The 19,010-nt window shown below is 44.7% G+C and overlaps 1 protein-coding gene across 1 annotated transcript in view; it reads left to right on the forward strand.

Annotated features, from left to right (window-relative positions):
- The first annotated feature begins 546 nt into the window (after positions 1–546).
- MEI4 (meiotic double-stranded break formation protein 4) overlaps positions 547–19,010 on the forward strand; it is a 185,110-nt gene continuing 166,646 nt past the window's right edge. The window contains exon 1 of the mRNA XM_090064505.1: positions 547–745. Coding sequence (XP_089920631.1) covers positions 547–745 — 199 coding nt within the window. The remainder of the gene's footprint in view (positions 746–19,010) is intronic.

Here is a 19,010-nt window from a genome sequence, read left to right on the forward strand (position 1 = left end):
AGAACCTCAGGAGATGACTTAGGCTATCCCCTGTGGAAGGCAAGATGTAGGCCATCCCAGCCAAGCATTTGTCTAAGCCCTGCTTAACACCATCCCCTGGCAGAGGGTCCATGCCCCTCAGCTGCTCACCCCTTCCCTGCTGGGCCACTCTCTGGACAGCCTTGTCCCTTGCCACAAACCCAACCTTCCCCGGTGGCAATTTAACCCCCTGGTGACTTCTTGTCCCCTCCCCTGTGGATGGTTCTAGCTGCCTCCTTCGGTATAGCAGCCAGCTGTGTATCGCAAGGGGCGTTTCTGGATTGCTCCTGTCCCCCCTGAACTCTTCCCCGCTCCCCCTCAGCTGTCCCGCCCCGCACAGGACACGGCTCCTCCGGGCCGGGGCTGAGCAGCCAGACGGAGCCGGTGCCTGGCTGGCTAGGAGGGCGCCGGGACCCAGGTCGCCCCGGGCAGGGCGGGGCGGGGCCGCGGCTGAGGGCACAGGGAGCGGCTGCGGCAGCCCCCCTTCCCTCAGCGCCGCCTCCAGCCGGGCGCAGCCGGAGCCTGAGGATGGAGGCAGGAGGCGGCGCGGGCGCGGCAGGTGTGTGCGGCGCCGCCTCAGGGCACAGAGCGGCCCGGTCCGGCCGGCCCCGGCTGCGGGGGGCGCTGCCCGCGGGGGAGCGGGGCCGGGGGATCGCCAGGCGCTCACCAAGCCGCGGGGACGCAGGGGCTGATGGCGCTCGCCGGGCGCGCGGGGAAACGCCGCTTCGTCCCGCCGCCGCCCGGGCCCCTCAGCGCCCGCACTCAGGGAGGCGGGGGAGGGGGGATAGATAGCCTGTGCAGCCTCAGGCACCTGGATCCATGGCTAGATGTACGTGTAGGGAAGGATTGTCAGCTGCGGGGATAAGCTACCTATACTTAAGCAAACTAGTTGCTTAAGCATAGGTAGTTTATCTCCCCCAGGTAACAATGTCAGGACAGGCCCACCATTTTTTGCTGCTCCCTGACACAAAGAAGCTGGTGGTGGTGGCCCAGGGGCAGGGGGATGGGGTGTGTGGCAAGTGGCCCGATGCTGTGGGACCACCTGCAGTGGTAGGTTTCACAGGATAAGATGTGCTGGCCCTACTGTCTATACACCTATATCTAGCTATATATCTAGTCACTTGAGTCTGCATCTGTCTCTGTCTCTCTTTATAGGGTGGTTCAGTGGTAGAGTCCTTGTCTACCACACACAGGAGACCTGGATTTGATTCCCCCAGACACATATACATCTACAGTCATGGAGGCACCAAACATCTGGACGCAATCTGGTCTTTGGATTCTGTCTCAGTATCTCTAAAGAGAGGATGGAAGGGCTGGGCAGCCTCCACTCCTCCAAAAATTCCTGCCCAGGCCTATGCATTGAAGGTCTGGGTAGCCCTCATGCATACACCATGATCCACAGAGATTGATGGTTGCCACTACCACCATCTATGTATAGAGACAGATCTACATCTGGGAAGGCCCCCCTCTACCTAGAGAGAGGTAGAGACAGATCTGCATCTATCTCTGTTGCTCTCTAAATTTAGCAATAGAGACAGGTATAGATCTACCTATTTCAGCTCTGCGGGTATTCTGTGTACTCTCAAGTAACAATATATATATATATATATATATATATATATATGTATATAGAGAGATTGTCAACTATAAGGATGTACTTAAGCAGACAGCTAGCAATGGGTAGCTAGCAATGGGGATATACTACACATGCTTAAGTAAATAAAGATATATAGATTGTCAGCTCTAGGGATATTTTATGTGCACTCAAGCAAATATATATATAGCTAGATATAGATATGTAGATTGTTAGCTGTGGGAATATGTTGCCTATGCTCAAGCAGAGAGACAGAGACAGCTGTAGATCTATATATTTCAGCTCTGGAGATTTTATGTACACCCATGCAAATAGCTGTATAGCTAGGTATAGGATGTCAATTATAAGGACAGCCTATATGGCCTCCTGTGTGCACTTAAATGGATAGACAGATAGAGAGATAGATGTCAGGATATACTACATATGTTTAAGCAAATAGATAAAGATTTATGCATATATAGACTGTCAGCTCTGGGGATATTTTGTGTACACTCAAGCAAATAGATATATAGTTATAGAAAAATATACCTACCACCACAGGCCACTTGCCACCCCCCCCACCCCCCACCCCTGAGTCATCACCATCAGCTTCTTTGTGTCAGGGAGCAGCAAAAAATGGTGGGCCGGTCCTGACATTGTTAGCTGGGGGAGATAAACTACCATTCCTGGGGCTGCAGCTAGGCCCACCCAGCCTCCTCAGTGCATCTAGGGCCAGCCAGGGGGTGCAAGCACCGTTGAGGTGAAGGTGCAACCACAGCTGCGGTCTCCCAGCTGTGGGACAGGCTAGGGCCAGGGTTGGCTTGTGATGGGGGCCACGAGCTCTCCTCCTGGCTGCCTACCTACTTCTCTGCCCACCCCTCTGCTGACCAGCGCTGTCCTGTCTTGTCCCAGTGGCACTGGTGTCAGTGGCTGCCTGCAAGTGGCAGAGGAGCAGGAGGGGGCCATGGGGCCTCCTGGCAGCAGATGGCCCTGGAAAGCTGTGCTGCCTGCAGGAAGCCCTGCGCCCAGACCTGGCCCCTGGGCCTGGCTCTGGCCTGGCTCAGGCCCAGCCAGAGGGGAGGAGGCACATACTGTCTGACCCAGATGTCCACAGCCAGCATGCCCATGGGCTGTGCTGTCCCTGGCATCCCAGGGAGACCCTGATTGGCAAGGACCCCTGGGCCCATGCATTAATCCATCCCTGGGAATATACTATGTATGTGTAGGCAAATAGATATATAAAGTTAGATATCAAAAAGGTGTACTAACTATATAGCTGGCTGCTACAAAGTTTTAATTTGCACATGTAGCAGGGTCTCTCCTGTGGCTGGGAGCCCCATTAGCTGACAGTGCTCCCAGCTACAGGAGTGCAGTATGCCCAGCCAGGGCTGGAAGTCCTGCAACTGAGGGGACTCCCAGCGCCAGCAGCTGCTGACTCTGGGGCCTGGCAACATTCTGCAGCTGCTGGAACCTAGAGTCCTGCAGCTGCAAGGGCAGGTTTCCTGCAGTGTGCCTTCTGGTGCCAGGGATCCAGCTGGGTCCTAGCAGTCTCAGGGCATGACTATGATCTCCCAGCCTCTAGGGTTTCACGTACCCCTGAGGCTGGGAGATCGCAGCATCTGTGATCTTGCAAGGTCAAGTAATAGGGTGCGATGGGATTTAATGCCTAGTCCTACAGTCATGCCTCCTGCCATGGTAGGAGATGGCACGGCAGGAGATGCAATTGTGTGGATTGCACGTTAGATCCCATTGTGTCTTTATCTGGACATGTAGAGGAGCCCTCAAGTTCCCTAGGCAGCTTGTTGTATTATTTTTCTATTCTACATTAGAAGAATTTTTTTTCTGAGATTTTATCTAGGTCTGTTTTTCTGTTGTCTCGGCCCATTGCCCTATGTCCTGCTTTCAGTGGCAGGGGAAAAAATATTTTTCTTTTCAGATGTTAAAGGCTGAATTCTAAGTTTCAAGCAGCTCTGTTCAAAACACTTAAGTAGACATTTCTCCCATTCAGTTGCTTGACTGACTTTAAACCTTAGCAACAAATATATATTGCTTGAATATTGTTTATTTTTCCTTTTAAATTTAAATGATTTAAATAGATGAATATGTTTAGGCCTCAATGGTGGTTGTCATAATTTCAAATAGGTTTATATATCTAAAACCCATTTTTTTATGCACACTGATTCCATCTCCTAATATATGCATGCTTCCAGAAAATTTCCAAAATGTCTTCCAGTTAATTTTTTTCTGCCATTGTAGTTTGATGTTTGCATGACTTTTATTGGCTTTTTTATATTAGCCATAATACCAGTTTCCCTGAATCCCTTGTTTGTCTCTTTTGAACTCTCCTATGAATGTTCTGTTACTTCCCCAAAATCCCATTTTCTAGTTCCATAGATAAGTGCAACATGAAACAGAGAATCAAGGCCTCAAGATCAGACTTACGCCTTCTAGTATGGTATTTAGGGAAAATTCATTAAATATGATAATCTGGTAGATTAATAGTTAATGACAGTAAATTTTTTTTACATTTTTTCAGTTTTACAAGCTTGTGGGTGCTTATTTCCATAAAATACATGCTTCAGAACTGAAGTTTAGTATGCCTATTCTACTCATAGGAGTCAATATCTTTCTTTTGCTGTATAAAAATGAGTCTGACAGTTTTTGGTTTCAAATTATAAACAGTCTTTTTAGAAAAGTGACATGCTTTAAAACTAATTGGATTAACATGGACTAATTTTATTAAATATGTATGTTTACTATAGCCAAACAATTAGTCACAAAGATTTTAAAAAGTTCAGAAGCATTTATGTTATTGATAAAATTATCACCATATCAGTGCTGAATGTGTTTGATTCTCATTATTATGATCAGTGGGGTAACACTAAGCATTTCCTAAGATTAGAGTAAAGATCAGGGCATAAGGAACGCTATCTGTTTTGTGAGGAAGAATGAAAGTTAGAGAAACATTTTTTATTTTGTTAAATACTCAAACAGGATCTGAATACATTTAGTAGAGAATAATCTGGGTATCATTTCAATCACTACTACAAAAGACAAACCAATATTCAGCATGTTTACTAGTCTGGCTCTTTGAATTAGTGTTTACTCACAATATCTTAGGCACTCTCCAAATGTATGGGAAGCACATGCAATGCCTTGAAGAACTCTCAATCTAATAAAACAGGTAAAAGGAGGGGAATGGAGAGAAAAATATACGGAAAAGTTTTTATTGTTAAAAAAGGAAAATTTACTTAGGCTCAGTTGCTACACTAATTATTCTTATTTTTTATTAACAACTATTTAACCATATCAAAAACATATTTGAAGAATAACATAACAAAAACACATTTAGAGGTAAAAGCTGTGATCATCTACAAAAATGTTTCAGTTACTTTTCTCAAAGGTGCTTTCCGTTAGGTTTTGCTCAAAAGGGGTGTATCTACATGTGCAGTAAATGTGCATGAATAAACTCTGGAGTTTACTGTGGTCTGGAACAGAAAGCTCCAGAGTAAATGGTTCCATAGTTTGAAACAGCAAGTGGAACCTGGTGGGAGCAGCCCAGGGCTTCCTGTGCTGTGGAGGGACTGGCTGGCGCATGAGGATGCATCAGCAGGGGGGGCTGCCTGGTGGCTAGCCCCGCATTGAAGCACCCTCATGCCCCACCCAGCCTTCTCACTATCTACATTTGTGTTAAAGTACAGTAATTTACTATGCTGTCAGATAATACTTGTGTCTAATAGGACTATATGATGGTGCAATAAATTTGTCTATAATGGCTTAATTGCTATGCACGTGTAGACACTGGCATTTTACTGTGCAGTATATGTCTACTGCATGATAAAGCACACATGTAGAAGCACCCAAGAAGGACAGAACTAGGTCTTATGTTGCCTTCATTTTTAATACACTTATTTCCACATTGCAGTATAACTGTGGTACTTTTCTTTTGTAGTCCTAGTAGTTTAGATAGTTGTAGCAGGCAATTGGGTAGCATAAAATTCCTCATACTTGCCTTTTAGTGAAGCAGACAGCTTTTTCATGATGAATATATACCATATTCTTCTATCCTGTATCATTTGGCATGGTTGCCTGCTTCCACACTCTGGCAATCACGTTGCCAGCTGTTAAAATGAGGTGGATTCATAGAGCTGTGTAGTAATCCAGAGTTAGGTGCTTGGGAAATATCCCCAGAAGGAACATTTTGGGTGAAAAAGGGAGCCATAAGCCAGTTATCGAGCAAATGTTTCTTCTGATAGGAATCCAGAAACTCTATATAAAGGGCTTGTTCTACCATCTGTGTATGAATGTCCTTTTATTTGCATACAGCCTTTTCAGCATAGCTCAGGGTATGGTCTGGTTATTTTGTTAAGCCTAGATAGTGTGAGATATGCCTTGTGTAATATTTTGATCAAAGTCTTTCTTGTTGCCAAAGAGAAGAAGGTGGATCATGGACATTTATCCATTATTTTTATCTTCACTTCTGAGAGTTCTGTACCTAAATCTGTTCCCCATTTTTTATATTTATAGCTTTGCAGGTTTTCTTGCTGCAAGGTTCATCAGAGGCATAACTTTTGGTTAAAGGAAAAAAACAAAATGTGTCATTTCAATCACAGTTGGAGAACCAATAAAAAAAGTTTTTCCTCTTGGATTTTGTTCTTAGCTGCATACACTGAAATTTGGTAAATCTGTTATCCAGTTTAGATTCATTGCATCAAAAGGCATAATTTTACTGTATTTTTGTTATTTTATATACCTTGTTTTCCTGTGCTCTAATTCTCTTACTAGATTGACTGCTAAATGATTACTCATAAGCTTTTGATTTTTAATAGGGGTGTAGATTTAGTGATTTCATGTAACTTGTGGTTAATTTCTTTTAAGTGACCTGGAAGAAGTGAGTGTTAATTAGGGTGTGGAGGAGAAGAGGGAAGTAGCTTGTTGTGCAGCCCAGGTCACAGAGAATGTCTTGGAAGAAAGTGAGGACATTTGCAGAATAATGAAGAACAAAGAGTGCCATAACTGGTTGAGCAGAACGTAAGGGCAATGAAGTAAGAAGCTGGTTAAAAAGGGAAGGACAAGATTTGTGAAGTTGTTGGGAAATAAAAATGAAAAACTTAAAACTGAAGAATCTGGAGAGCTATTGGAAAGATTTAAACAGAGTGGTGGTTTGGTAAGAGTAACAAGGAAGGAGGGGTTTTGGTTAGTGTGTAGTTGTTCTGATATTGAAAAAATAGAAATGCAAAGTGCAAAAATAGAAATATAAGAAAATCTGCTGTAAGATGTGCTTAGTAATTTAATCATGCAGAGCTTTGTAGGTAACACTCCTTTCCATTTTTGATATGGTAGTAGGCAAGTGGAATGAATGAATGAAATTGTGTTTTGTTCTGTTATTTTTTCATTTGGGTTCCATAGTGTCATATTCTATTTGTATTTTATTCTGTTCCCCATGAACGATGTGTGGCCCCAGCGGCTGGGGGGCATGGCTTTGCCGTTGGCGGCAGGAACCCAGTGGTGGTCAGTGGAGAGCGTCTGTAGATGCCACTGGCACTGTCAGGAGCTGGGGGGTGGGGGTAGCGAGTGCCGACCAGGGGTTGGCGACCACCTACAAGCACCACCGGCAGTGGCAGCAGCAGCCAGGGGCAATCATGGACTGCCTGCAGATGCCACTGGTGGTGGGGTGGTGAGCAGTGACCACCCACAGATGTTGGTGATGACTTTTTGCAGGGGGTACACCACCACGTGCACCCGCTTGCACCCCTTACGCATCTCCCCCGCTCTTCCCTGTCTTACCTTCTCCAGATTTGACTCTGAGTAAGACTGTCCAACTTCTGAATGGCCAGGAGATACAGGACCCCCAACCACGCAACGTGTAGGCCACAACCCCCCCAAGCCATGTAACCCCTCCTCCCACTCCCTGCACCACATAGGCCCTGTTGTGTAGATATGCTGTACTACACAGGCCCTCTGCATGCGTGGATGTGATGTGATACTCCCTGCCCCATCCCTAGTGTGTGGCACTGTCACAGATCTGCAGATCCCCTGACCTCTCTCAGCCCAGGGACCATGCCACTCTGTTCCCTCACTAGGTATGAGGGTAGGCAAGTGGAAGAGGGAGGAGTGAGGAGGAGCCTAGGAACTCCAGTGGCAGCAACAACAGAGCATCATTTCTCAATGGTGCCTGGAATAGGAGCCTTGAATGAATGGAAGTATGGTTTAACCTCTTAAGGGCTGCAAACAGCCTTCTGACTGCCAGTTGGACAGCCCTGCTTCTGTGTATATCCTCTTCAGTTGTTCTTTCTCTCTCCCTAGATCTAGATCTTGACTTTTGCTTGATCTTTGTCTACCAGCAGAAACTTTCCTTAATATTTAACTAGTTAACCATGCAAGTAGAAATTCTCAATGTTAAGACTGAAATGAGCTAAATTAAATGCCGTATATAATGTTAATTCTAGGATCAATAGTGGGGTCTTTTTTGTTTTATCCCTACATCTTCTTTATTTAGGATAGTTTACAGTTCATAAAATCAGAGATTAATTGCAGCTATGAAACTGTGTAAATTACTTAGGATCTGTGTTACAGGAGCTATCTTGCAAAGATGTAGAAGTAGTATAATTTCATGCCTCTAAACAGAGAGGATTTAAGGTAATTTCAGTAAAAGTTCTCTCTCTTGCTTTTAGAAAGAGAAAGAGAAAGGACTCCTAGACTGATTTAGGCAAGATAGGTTAGAAACTTACACCACTGAGCCATCTTTTAAGTTCTAAGCAGTGAACTTTATAGGTTGTGACAAACCCGACCGCAGAGGACCCAGAGTCCAGAGTTTCTCCCCATTGTGTTGCAACACGCGGCAGGGAAGAGAGCGAGGCTGCTCTGGGATAACTCCTTACTTCCATTAAGCTTTACACTGCCCCCCCTCCCCTCCCCCCCTTTTACAATCCCTGCAGCTGGAGTAGGGGAATCTCTGCCTGCCCCAGGAGACCACTCTTGTTGGCTATGCAAAAAATTAGGTCTCCTTTTCCATAGAAAGGGCTAGCCTGGAATATCACTTGCCAAGCAATCAGTCTTTCAACAGACAATCAGTAAGAAGACAAAACAGCAAAATGATTTATTATATAAGTAAAAAAGTATACAAGCAAAACAGGCCATAGGTTTGGAAACAGACAAACAAAACACAGATTCTTACCATGTCATCTGGCTACACCCTAGCCCTCCCGAGTCCTGTCAGTATCCCCTGAATTCAGTTTTTCTGTTGATTTTGCCTGGGCTGCCCTTGATCCCTCAAAGCCTGTGATTAAAAAGCCTCAATTCCATCTTAGCTAGACTATAAAAAGCCTCCAAGGCCAGCCCCTTGCCCCTTTAAGCATTATTTTAATTGTTTGCGTAGGGACCATTGTAATTCAGGCTTCAGGGGATTTCAGGGCAAAACCCCAGATGCAATGTTTTCCCAAAGCCTGAGAAAACTGATTTGGCCAGAAACAGCTGGAAACTGTAGAGGACAAGGGAGGGCGGGGAAAAAAAGTTAAAAAAAAGCTTACCTGAAGTGTGAAGAAAAGTAGCAGAACCCCAGGACCACTGTTGAAGCCCTGTTTTTCCAGGCGCAGCCTAGTACAGGTTGTTCGATCTGTTGTTGAGTGAGGTTGTTCAATTCTCTGCTTTGGTAGGGAGTTTAAAAGCCTTGCCCAGAGCATAGCAGGTAAGTGCCCTCTGCCTTAGGGGCTGCAGGCATAGGCATGCTGGGTACTTGCCCCCACAGATGGGTGTGGGGTGGAGGGTACCCCTTTTGCAGGGGCTTTCCCACACCCAGCATGTCTCTCCTGAGCCCCTCTTTGCTTTGCTGCCCTATGGGAGGGGAGGAGTTTGCCCCTCCCTTTCTCTGCACAGCAGGGCAGAGGAGTGGTCCTGTCAACCAGTCAGAGGTGTGGGAGAGCCCACCCTGAAGAACACCTGAAATTGACTCCAGTGAGCCTACAGGGAGCCTGCTTCCCCCTTCCCTTCCCCCCCCACCCCCCACCCGAGCCTGAATTCTGGTGGTCCCTATTGATGTGTCACCAGAAACCTCCAGAAAGTTCTTGTCTTCCAAGAAACCTGGGGGCCCTGTGGGCGCATCCAGACACATGCGGTCGTGCAGTTTGCAGCGCCACGTACTGTATTGTCTGGTGTTCTCTGTGCTGCAAGGGCATGCCGCTTGAGCGTGCACTGTGCGTTCTTTTTTTTTCCATCTTTTTTTTAACCCCTGGCTATCAAGGGGTCAAAAAAACTGACAGGAAAAAAAAACAGTGCAGTGCACGCTCAGGCAGCATGCACTGCTGAGAAGTGGGGCCAGGTCACCCAGAGCTGTGCTGTGGCTGCCGGCCAGACTCTGCCTGGCAGGATTGCCATGGCTGCAGCCCTGGGAGGCCTCCAGAACCCCAGGTAAGGGCCAGTGCTGGCCTCAGCCCCCCCCTAACATTCCCAGTGTAACTTGTCACACGCCAAAACACCCTGGCACAGGCATTCTCCAGGGACAAGTAGCTGCAACACAAGGTGCGCTGCTGTTAGTTGTCCCCAGGGAACCAAACATCCACCCAAGTCTGGATGCATCCTGTGGGGCCATATCTTTCAGATGCATTTGCTATAGAGATGATTTCCCCATTACTGGTAGACGATGCCTGAGGGTCCAACTTTTTTGCCTGTGTTTGGGAGTGGCAGTTCATCTTGCCCTATAGCAAGAGAGATTTAGCAGTTCCACCCGCTATCTTTCCTTTAGTAAACCATATCCAAAACTGTAAAAATGTATATAGCCAGCATGACAAAATTAGGGATGTGTAAGTTTAAATGATTACTCGTCTAACCAATAAGCCCAGTGATAACCAGTTAGGTGACTAGCTGTTGTTTTGCATGGGGCAGGGCACAGCCTAGCAAGGAAGGGAAGCTGTATGAGGCCCCAACAGGAACCACAAGTCAAGAGGATAGGCAGGCAGGAAGGAGAGAAGAGTGAGGAGGGGAAGGGGACGGGTTAGTGGAACTAATGCCCATAGCCTATGAGGTTAAAGAAGAAAACAGTAGACAGCCTAATGACTCATCAATTAAGCAATTAGCTGCTTGTTCACAAGTGCTCCCCCCCTCCCACAGCTGGGAGCTTCATGTGGGCTGTGTTGTCTGGCTGGGCTTGTAACTGCTTGCTCCCGGCCCTGTCAAAGGGCCCAGGAAATGGCTCCTAGAAGCAGCTTTTCCGAGCTGCTGTTATCAGGTAACCATTTTGCCAAATAATTAGAGAAGGTTAAATGAATATTTTTAAAAATAGTATTTACATCCCTAAACATAACATAATGTGTACAGTGGTAACAATAATAATGGATACAGGATAATATTGGCTTTCCAATGAGACCACAAAGGCCATATCAATACTGTAAACGTAAGAAAACATTCATGATACACCGCTATCTCCCAAAACATAATGGAGTTTGTTACAACAACCTTTGTCTGTGCTTGTGAGCGAGCACAGAGGTGGGGAAATCGAAGATAATGATACTGCATTCCAGAATCAGTAGGTATTATTATTAGTGACACAGGAAAAGAGTCTGTTGGGGAGGGGAAAAAGATCATAAAAAGAAGGACAGCTTGTAGAGAGAATATATACATAATTTAAAGTTGATCAGAAAACCCAAGCTTACATCAGAGTTTTAACATTTGGCCTATTCTAGTGGAAAAAAAACTGAAAAAGTGTCCTTTTATCTTTATAATACTCCTGTAGGTCCCATGCTTTCTAAGCCATCAACACTTTAAAAAGTCTTTTTTAATAATTAAAGTTGAGGGAGTTGAACTCTTGAGTGACTCTGGATTCTTATATGTAGAAATATGATGTTTTTCCACTGGGCATGTCACTAAGCAGAAGGTAAAAGAACTCAGCTGAAAATTCTGTCAGCTGAATCAGATCAAAAATGCAAAGGCAAAGCTGTCTAAACTTCTGAAGAGTTTAATTTAAGTTATATTTACGGAAGAGAAAATAGTTTTCTTAAGTTAGACATCTTAAAATGAGCTTTTAAACCTTTTCTTGTGAGGGTAAAAATATTTTGAAGTAATTTCTCACACATGCTTTCAGTCCACAAAGGAAATGCACAACTATTTTTGCAAGGGCAAAACAAAGTTTGCTTATGCTTTTGCATCCTTGTGTTTTTTAGGTTTGTTTGTGTGCACGTGTGTTTCATACCTGTATGTTTTGATAATATCTTTTTAGAACTTTTATGGGAGTACAATCTGCAAAAGCATCCAAGTGGTTTAAAGCATGCCCCATTTTCAAAAGTGGGACTTTCAGGTTAGGTACAAAAGCCCAAGGTGGAATCTATCTAAGTTACACAGTTTTCTGTAAGCAGTTTTGTTTAGATTGGTAGGAAGCAGAACACACATTTGCTCTTTGATGGGTGGGGTGCAAATCTTTGACTGAGTTTTGTCCTTTTTAAACCAGCCTAGGTGTGCTGAGTTCTGTTATGGGTACAGACTGGTTTCCAATCACTTTTACTGGTAAAAGTGTCATGTCTGTATCTTACCTTAAAGTATCCTAGATTGCCTAAGATTTTTAGTTTCATATTTTCCCTTGACTTCAGGAGGTAGGCACTTAAGTACTTATGGAGATCTCTTTAGCTACCTCAAGTCTTACAGAAAGTCATGGGACTTGGGTGACTGCATCATTTGGGTACTTGTTTGAAAAATTACCTTGGATGAATGTAGAAAAAAAACATGGAGCACACTTTAAAAGAGGCTTCTGATTTTCTTCCCAGTTAAAAATGATCCAAGAACAAACAGTATAATTTTAAAACCTAAAATACTTTAGAGTCAAGGAGTTTGAAGAAAGGCATCACTTTTTATAAAGATTTCTAAGAGTAAGACTTTGGATGTATTTTAATCATTATAGTTCTCAAAATAATATACCACTGTAACTGCATAAAAATGTTTTGGTGCTTCTGTTTTAAACTCAAGATGGTAAAGCTGTTTTTAAAAATACATCCCTGGTGAATATAGTCACAGTCGACAGTTTTGTATATTATAATTACAAGTTATTTATTTACAAAGGATGCTGCCAAGTAGTTCTGATTTAATATGCCTTTATAAGGTAGACACTGCTTAATTTGGACAGAAGACACATTTCAGTCCATCCTGATTATGCAGCTGTGCCATTAATATTATTTATTATATAAATACAACGCCAACATCATGCTAGGTATACCAATTAAACCAAGTTTATTTAAATATTACGTAATGCTATAACAATATGTGCCTATAGCACTATTCATTCAATTGGAACATTTGTATTCCTTTATGTCTTATACTGCATTCAACTGTAACTATAACAGGTCAATTTTTAGTTACTTTTGTATGAGAAAAAGAAAGAGAGCTTCATTTGAGTAGTTTGTCACCTTCATCTGCATTTTACAATTAAGAGAGCAATGAAGTTAAAAATTAAAAGCAGCATATCTATTACTAGCAAATTGCCTGTCATGAATGACAGTGGGGTGGGGGCAGAGAGCTGCCACCCAGCAGCCCATGGTGCTGCCACTCTGTCTCCGGTCCCGCTGTGCCCCCCACAACCCCACCCCCCGCCTCCAGCCCCATGTGCCCTTCCACCCCCTGTGTCTGGCCCTGTGCACCCCCTGCCCCCGTGTCCAGCCCCATGGGCCCCCACCTGGTGTAGCCCTGTGCACCCCTGCCATTCCCTGCCACTTCACCCTGTGCCACTGCTGGCTCCCAGGAATCATGGGGAAGGGAGTTTGCACACGGCGGTGGCCACTGACGCCTGGTGGCACACAACATGTCCTCTCCTCCCTCCCTCCCTATTGCCCCTTGGTATACCCCCTCTCTGCCGGCTGTTCTTGAGGTTGGGTGGCAGCAGCAGTGGGGGAGGGGAACTGACACTGGGAACCGCCCCCTTTTCCTTCCCGCTTCCCTCCCTCCCTTCCTCCCCTCTTCCCTGCCACCTCCCCCTCCCTGCTGGCTATTTGGGGAAGGGGGTGGCATGGCAGTTCCCTCACCCTTGCAGCCGATCAGCATGTACCCTCTTGGCACATGCGCAGTTGGCCAAGAGCGTTATAGACAGACAGACAGACGGACAGACTAAGGCTTTTATTATATTAGAATAGTCATTCCATTAAAGTGACAGACCAATCTGGTAATACAGAAGCTTAAAAAACAGTTTTCTGATTGTTCTTATATACTATTATTTAGGTTCAGTTTAAAAGGTTTCACCTGTAGTAGAGGGTAGAGTGGCTATCTCTTCCTAACCCCGGCAAAACCCACTATTTATTTATAATATGCAGTATCATTTTTAAAACATTCAGTGCTGGAACACAAAAAACTAAACTCTCATCTATTTGAATCAGGAATGCATTTTCTATTACTCTACTTTGACATTTTAGGCCCAATTTATTTTAGGATGCCCTGACTTCTGACTTGAATGCCTGAGAATTGCATGGACAGAATTCAGGATTGTGCCAAGGCATGTATAGTCCCACAGTGATTTAAGTTCTTTTCATTTCTAAAACTCTAAGCCAGTGGTGTCCAATCCAGCCTGTGAGCTGGATAAGTGGTCGCAGGTCCACTCACAGGCTGGATCACAGCTCTGGACCTGATGTGGAGCACAGTGCTAACCCAGCCTGGACCTGATGCAGGCATATGGGTAAGGCCTAGCCAGAGGCAGTTCCCACACTGATGCCTCAGGCCCCATGTGGGCCCTACCTATGTGACTGCATTGGGCCTTGGCTAGGCCATTTCCAGGTGGCTGGATTGGACCCTGGCTTGATCCAGCCATGTGAGAATGGGGTCCAATCCCTCTGTGCAAGATGAGCCCAGGTGGGGTCAGTTAAGCCCTGTGAACTGACACATTCCCCCCACAGCCAAATTTCTGGACCCATGGGGACATCTGTAGGGTGGATTACCTGGCTTCATGGCCTGGATCTGCCACCACTCAGTCTGAGTACAAATCTTACTCTTCTGGGTCCATGTAGATGATTAACCCAGTTAATGAACAGATCATCATAATATCTCCCTGCTTGTAGGTTAGCATTGTCATTCTACTGTAGTAAAGAGTATAGGATTAGAAGTAATCAACATAACTGAGGATGAATAGGTAGTTAAAGCCAAAAGTGGAATCTAGGATTTCTTTGAAATTAGTGATGAAAGGGACTAGATTATTGTTGATCTGAAGAAGGATGAGAGCTGCAATGGTACAGGAGTAAGTAGTGCTCTTGTTTTGGTCATAAGGGAGGAAGATTAAAAGAAATAGGAAGTGAGAGAAGATCTGAAAAATTGGAAGCAACATCTCTTTTAATTCCAAAAGGCAGTTGCAGGAGTCCAAAAGCAGGTTGGCAGTTAGAAGTTTTTCTTTCTACCAGTTACTTGGTTATAAGAAATAATGAGCTAAATTAATTCTTTTTTCATACAGCCATTACTCTAAAGCAGTGGTTCCCAACCTTTTGATCCTGTGGGCTAGCTGAGTGGTGTGCAGTGGGTTGGTGGGCTGGATCCAGTCCATGGGTCTGATCTTGGCATGCACGGGGCCAGGTCCTGCTGCCTTAGCCCCAGCACTGACCTTGCATTTGCTGTGTCAGGCCTGCCTCCCTGGTTCTGGCTTCAGTGGACTGGACCTACAGCATCACATGCTTTGCTTCAGGCATGCTGCCTCATCTCTGTGTGCTGCTGTGATCATCTAGCCCATAGAGTTATATATTTGGCAGTGAGGGAGCAGTGGCAGTTTTCCTATCTCCCTGCCAAATTTCCAGGACATCTGGGGCACCGCATAATTTGGATCACATGGCTCCATGGGCTGTACAGAGCCAATGGGTCAGAGGTCAAGCACCCATATTCTAAAGAGCATGGTATATCTTTGGCTGAGGAAGAAGTATCATAGTGGATCTCTATATGTGACTGCCGAGTTTCCAGCACCCTGTCATGTGCGGCCTTAGTCTGAGTGATGGGTGACATATGTCTTACCGCCTACCATGATTGGCAGAGTAGCTGTTCCCTCCAGGATTCGTCTTCCCCTATCTTTCCTGCTATGACTTTGAATGTTCCTAGTGGAGGGGCTGACTATCCTGGGTCCCTCTGCAGCGTGGTTTGCCTGACAGTCACTTGTGGGGCTCCACCACCACTACGCCCCGGCCTCACGCCACCTTGATGGATCCCACCGGGTTCCCGGCCACATCCCCTCGCTCCTGTAGTTATGGTGCCTCTTGGGTTTCTTCTTATCGGCGTACTGTTCTTGGAGCCTGCTCTGCTTACCCGCTTTGTGGGTCTTCTGTGATCAGAGGTCCTGATCACAGAACCTGCACTTTACCCCAAACACTCCGGCCCTCGGGCTCAAATCATCACCTGATGCCCTATGGGCTATGCTCCCTAGCCCTTTCTCTCTCAACAACTTCACACAGGAAAACAAAAGAAAAGCACATAACAGAAAACACAAGACACTGACTCTGGGAATTAGGAAAGTTCCCTTCCTTGCTTTCTCACAGCAGGGGTCATGGGAGCCTAGCTCCCCTATAGCATAGCTAGGGGGAGCCTCCCCCTTACTAGCACAATCCTAGTCTACCCCTGTATGGGTTGTCTGCTTCGCCTTTCTGGCTCCTTTCATGAGTCTTGGCCACCACACTTCTCTCCCTCCTGCAGCTTTCCTCCTCCAAGTGTTCCGTTGTTCCCCTGCGCGGGGTTGGTCACCCTTTTATATGTGCTGGAGGTGCCCTGCTTGTCCGGCACCCGCCCTGGGCTGTTGCTGGGCTTTTTCCAACGGTGACCTCCTCCTCCTCCCAACTGTGCCCAATACCGCCACCCCCCGCACTGTACTGTAGATTCTAGCACGCCTTTCTCTCTTGTTTCTGCTGTTGCTGTTGTCTCAGCTTACAGGGGCTGCTTCCAGCCTGCTTTCCACAGTGGTGGCTTGTCCGCTGCCTCTGCTGTTGGGCTTATGACAAGGAGTCTCTTCTGACTCCTCGTCTGGCCCTCTTCCCCTCCTGATGGGTTCCCGGTGTGGGTCCTGAGGCCACACACTGCTCCACTCTATTCCCCTTCCACTATTCTTTCTGCCGTCCACCATTTTTATTTTCGCCGGCTGGCGGTTGCTGGTGAAATCACCAGCCAGCCCCAGCTGAATAAAGGTGCAGCTGATGAGCTGCGCGGGCTTCTCTTCTTGTCCCTGCTGTGCTGTGGCTCCTGTTGCAGGTAAGTGGTTTTTCTCTTTTTCCTTAGTTTTCCCATTTATCTCCTCTCTCTTCCATTCTTTCCTGGGACATTATATAAGACATTTACTGCACATTAGCCTAATGACATTGCACAGTAGCATGTCATGGCAAGAACCATGCTGACAGCTTACTGTGCACTGTTATTAGGCTAATGTGCAGTAAACATTACTAAATAACCATGTGCTGGCACTACTATGCAGTAATTTAGATAATGAGCATTTAGTTTACTACTTCCTTCATATAGTACTAACATTTAGTTATTATTACTCATTATCTAAGTTCATTATCATTAATGAACTTGTAGATGTCCCTACACTATGTATGTAACTTCAGTAAGAAATATAAACAACATACACTATGATTAGAAGGAAATACAAAAATAGGTTTTACATGCTGAAGTTGAGCTGCAGTTTCTACCTAGTGTTTCACTTCTCAAAATAGGGAATTCCATTGTATTGCTTTGAAAAAAATCACATTTTCAAAAGACTATATCTCCAAATCTTATGCACTTGATTGATAAATGTTTTTATTTGAATCCTGGATGCATAGTAATATTGACTTAATGCAACGCGTTACCTCTATATATCACATTAAAGAAAGTTGTATAGATAAAATGTTTCAGAGGTTTTAAAGTGAAATTAAGTATTTGTTACTGACAGCTCAGTTTCATCTTTAGATTTTATCTCTAGAAGGATGGGCCCTAAGGGTCTCTTGAGATTTATGATATACGTACCGGTCTTTTCTATACTGTGTTTGGTAGTTTATAAGGAAATATAACTGTATTAGTCTCTGTCATCCACTTGTGCCATACTGCCAGTAGATATATGTCATTTCTGTCTGAATTAGATGAATTGGCCTTTGGTTGGATTGTTAAAGGGCGAATGCATTTTACACATGTCAATTATCTGTTGCAAATATTACAAAAGTGTGCCTCTGTTAGCTTAACACAGCACTTTTCTAGATTAATGCTAAATCCTGAACTCTGATCCCAAATTTAGCAGAGCTCTTCAAGCACATGAATAAGTTGCATTGGCTTCAGTAAAACATGTGCTTAAGTACTTTTGTTGTATTGAGGTCTGAGTGTGTCGTGCATTGCCAAAACAAGCCTTTAGATCCTTAAGCTTAGGCCTGAGAATTTGAATTCTAGATGTTCCAAACTTAATTTTGACCAGTCAGCCAATATTTGCCTATTTTTGTATCCATGAGCAAGGAACTATGTTTTAGGCACCTTACAAAACCGTTATGAGAATTACTGTTTGTAGATGTTGTTTAATCTTGAGTAGGGTACTGGGATCTTCACTTAAAGTCACCTTGTAGTTCTTGAGAGAAGAGGATAATAGTATGGATTATATAGTGTGTGTGGATATATATTTATATATATATATATAATAATTTAATTGACTACGTATGTTCAAGTCTACATACTTATTTGGAAATGCATCACACAGTCTTTGCATCTTGACTGTCAGAAGTGTCACTGACTGGATAGTCATTAGGTTAGCATCCAAATTTCTGTTAACTTGAATTAAAACTAATAAGTGAGTGGGATAGACACTTTGCATAAACAAGCAAATGAGCATCATCAGGTTATTTTTTTCCAGAGCTTTGCAGAAAATCCCAGTGGGATTCATCTGTTGCCTAACATCCTGGCATGTTTAGAATTCCTGAAGTAAAAGAAAAATTGAGCTATCATAATGTGTGTTTGGGTAGGATTTCTGGTATAAGTAAAATTATCTTGTGTGTTGAAATGATGTCAGTTGAAGTAATCTTGGTTAAGTACTTTAGGCTTCTGAAGCAGTACTAATAGGAAGTCAGCAGAGCGTGTAAATCAAAGTTTTTAGGCACATGAAATTATTGTTACGATACCCAATTTGCATTTTCTCTTGGCGCAGACAGAACCAATAGTTTCTGTCCAATTTGGCCCCTAAAAGCACTCTACAGCCATGACCAAACAGAAATGCACTGCTGTGGAGTTAAAAGGGTCCAATCTCACAAAATTCTGAACCCTCGTTGCATCAGGTTTATCTAAAATGGAGTAACTTCTGCCTGTATAGCCCCCAGTCCCAGAACTGTTATAAGAATGGAAAGGGAGCAAAGGGGAGTTTGGCCTGGATTTTTTTCAACCAGCTCTGGAGGGTCCATCTACCCTACCCTCCAGCGGAGCCCCCAGAATGTGCTCCCTCCTCTCCCTTTCTCCCCTCCCATTCTGAAAACAGCACTGG

The sequence above is a fragment of the Crocodylus siamensis genome, chromosome 1 (genome assembly GCF_052110815.1).
Source record: "Crocodylus siamensis isolate JL-2025a chromosome 1, ASM5211081v1, whole genome shotgun sequence".
In the NCBI taxonomy this organism is placed as follows: Eukaryota; Metazoa; Chordata; order Crocodylia; family Crocodylidae; genus Crocodylus; species Crocodylus siamensis.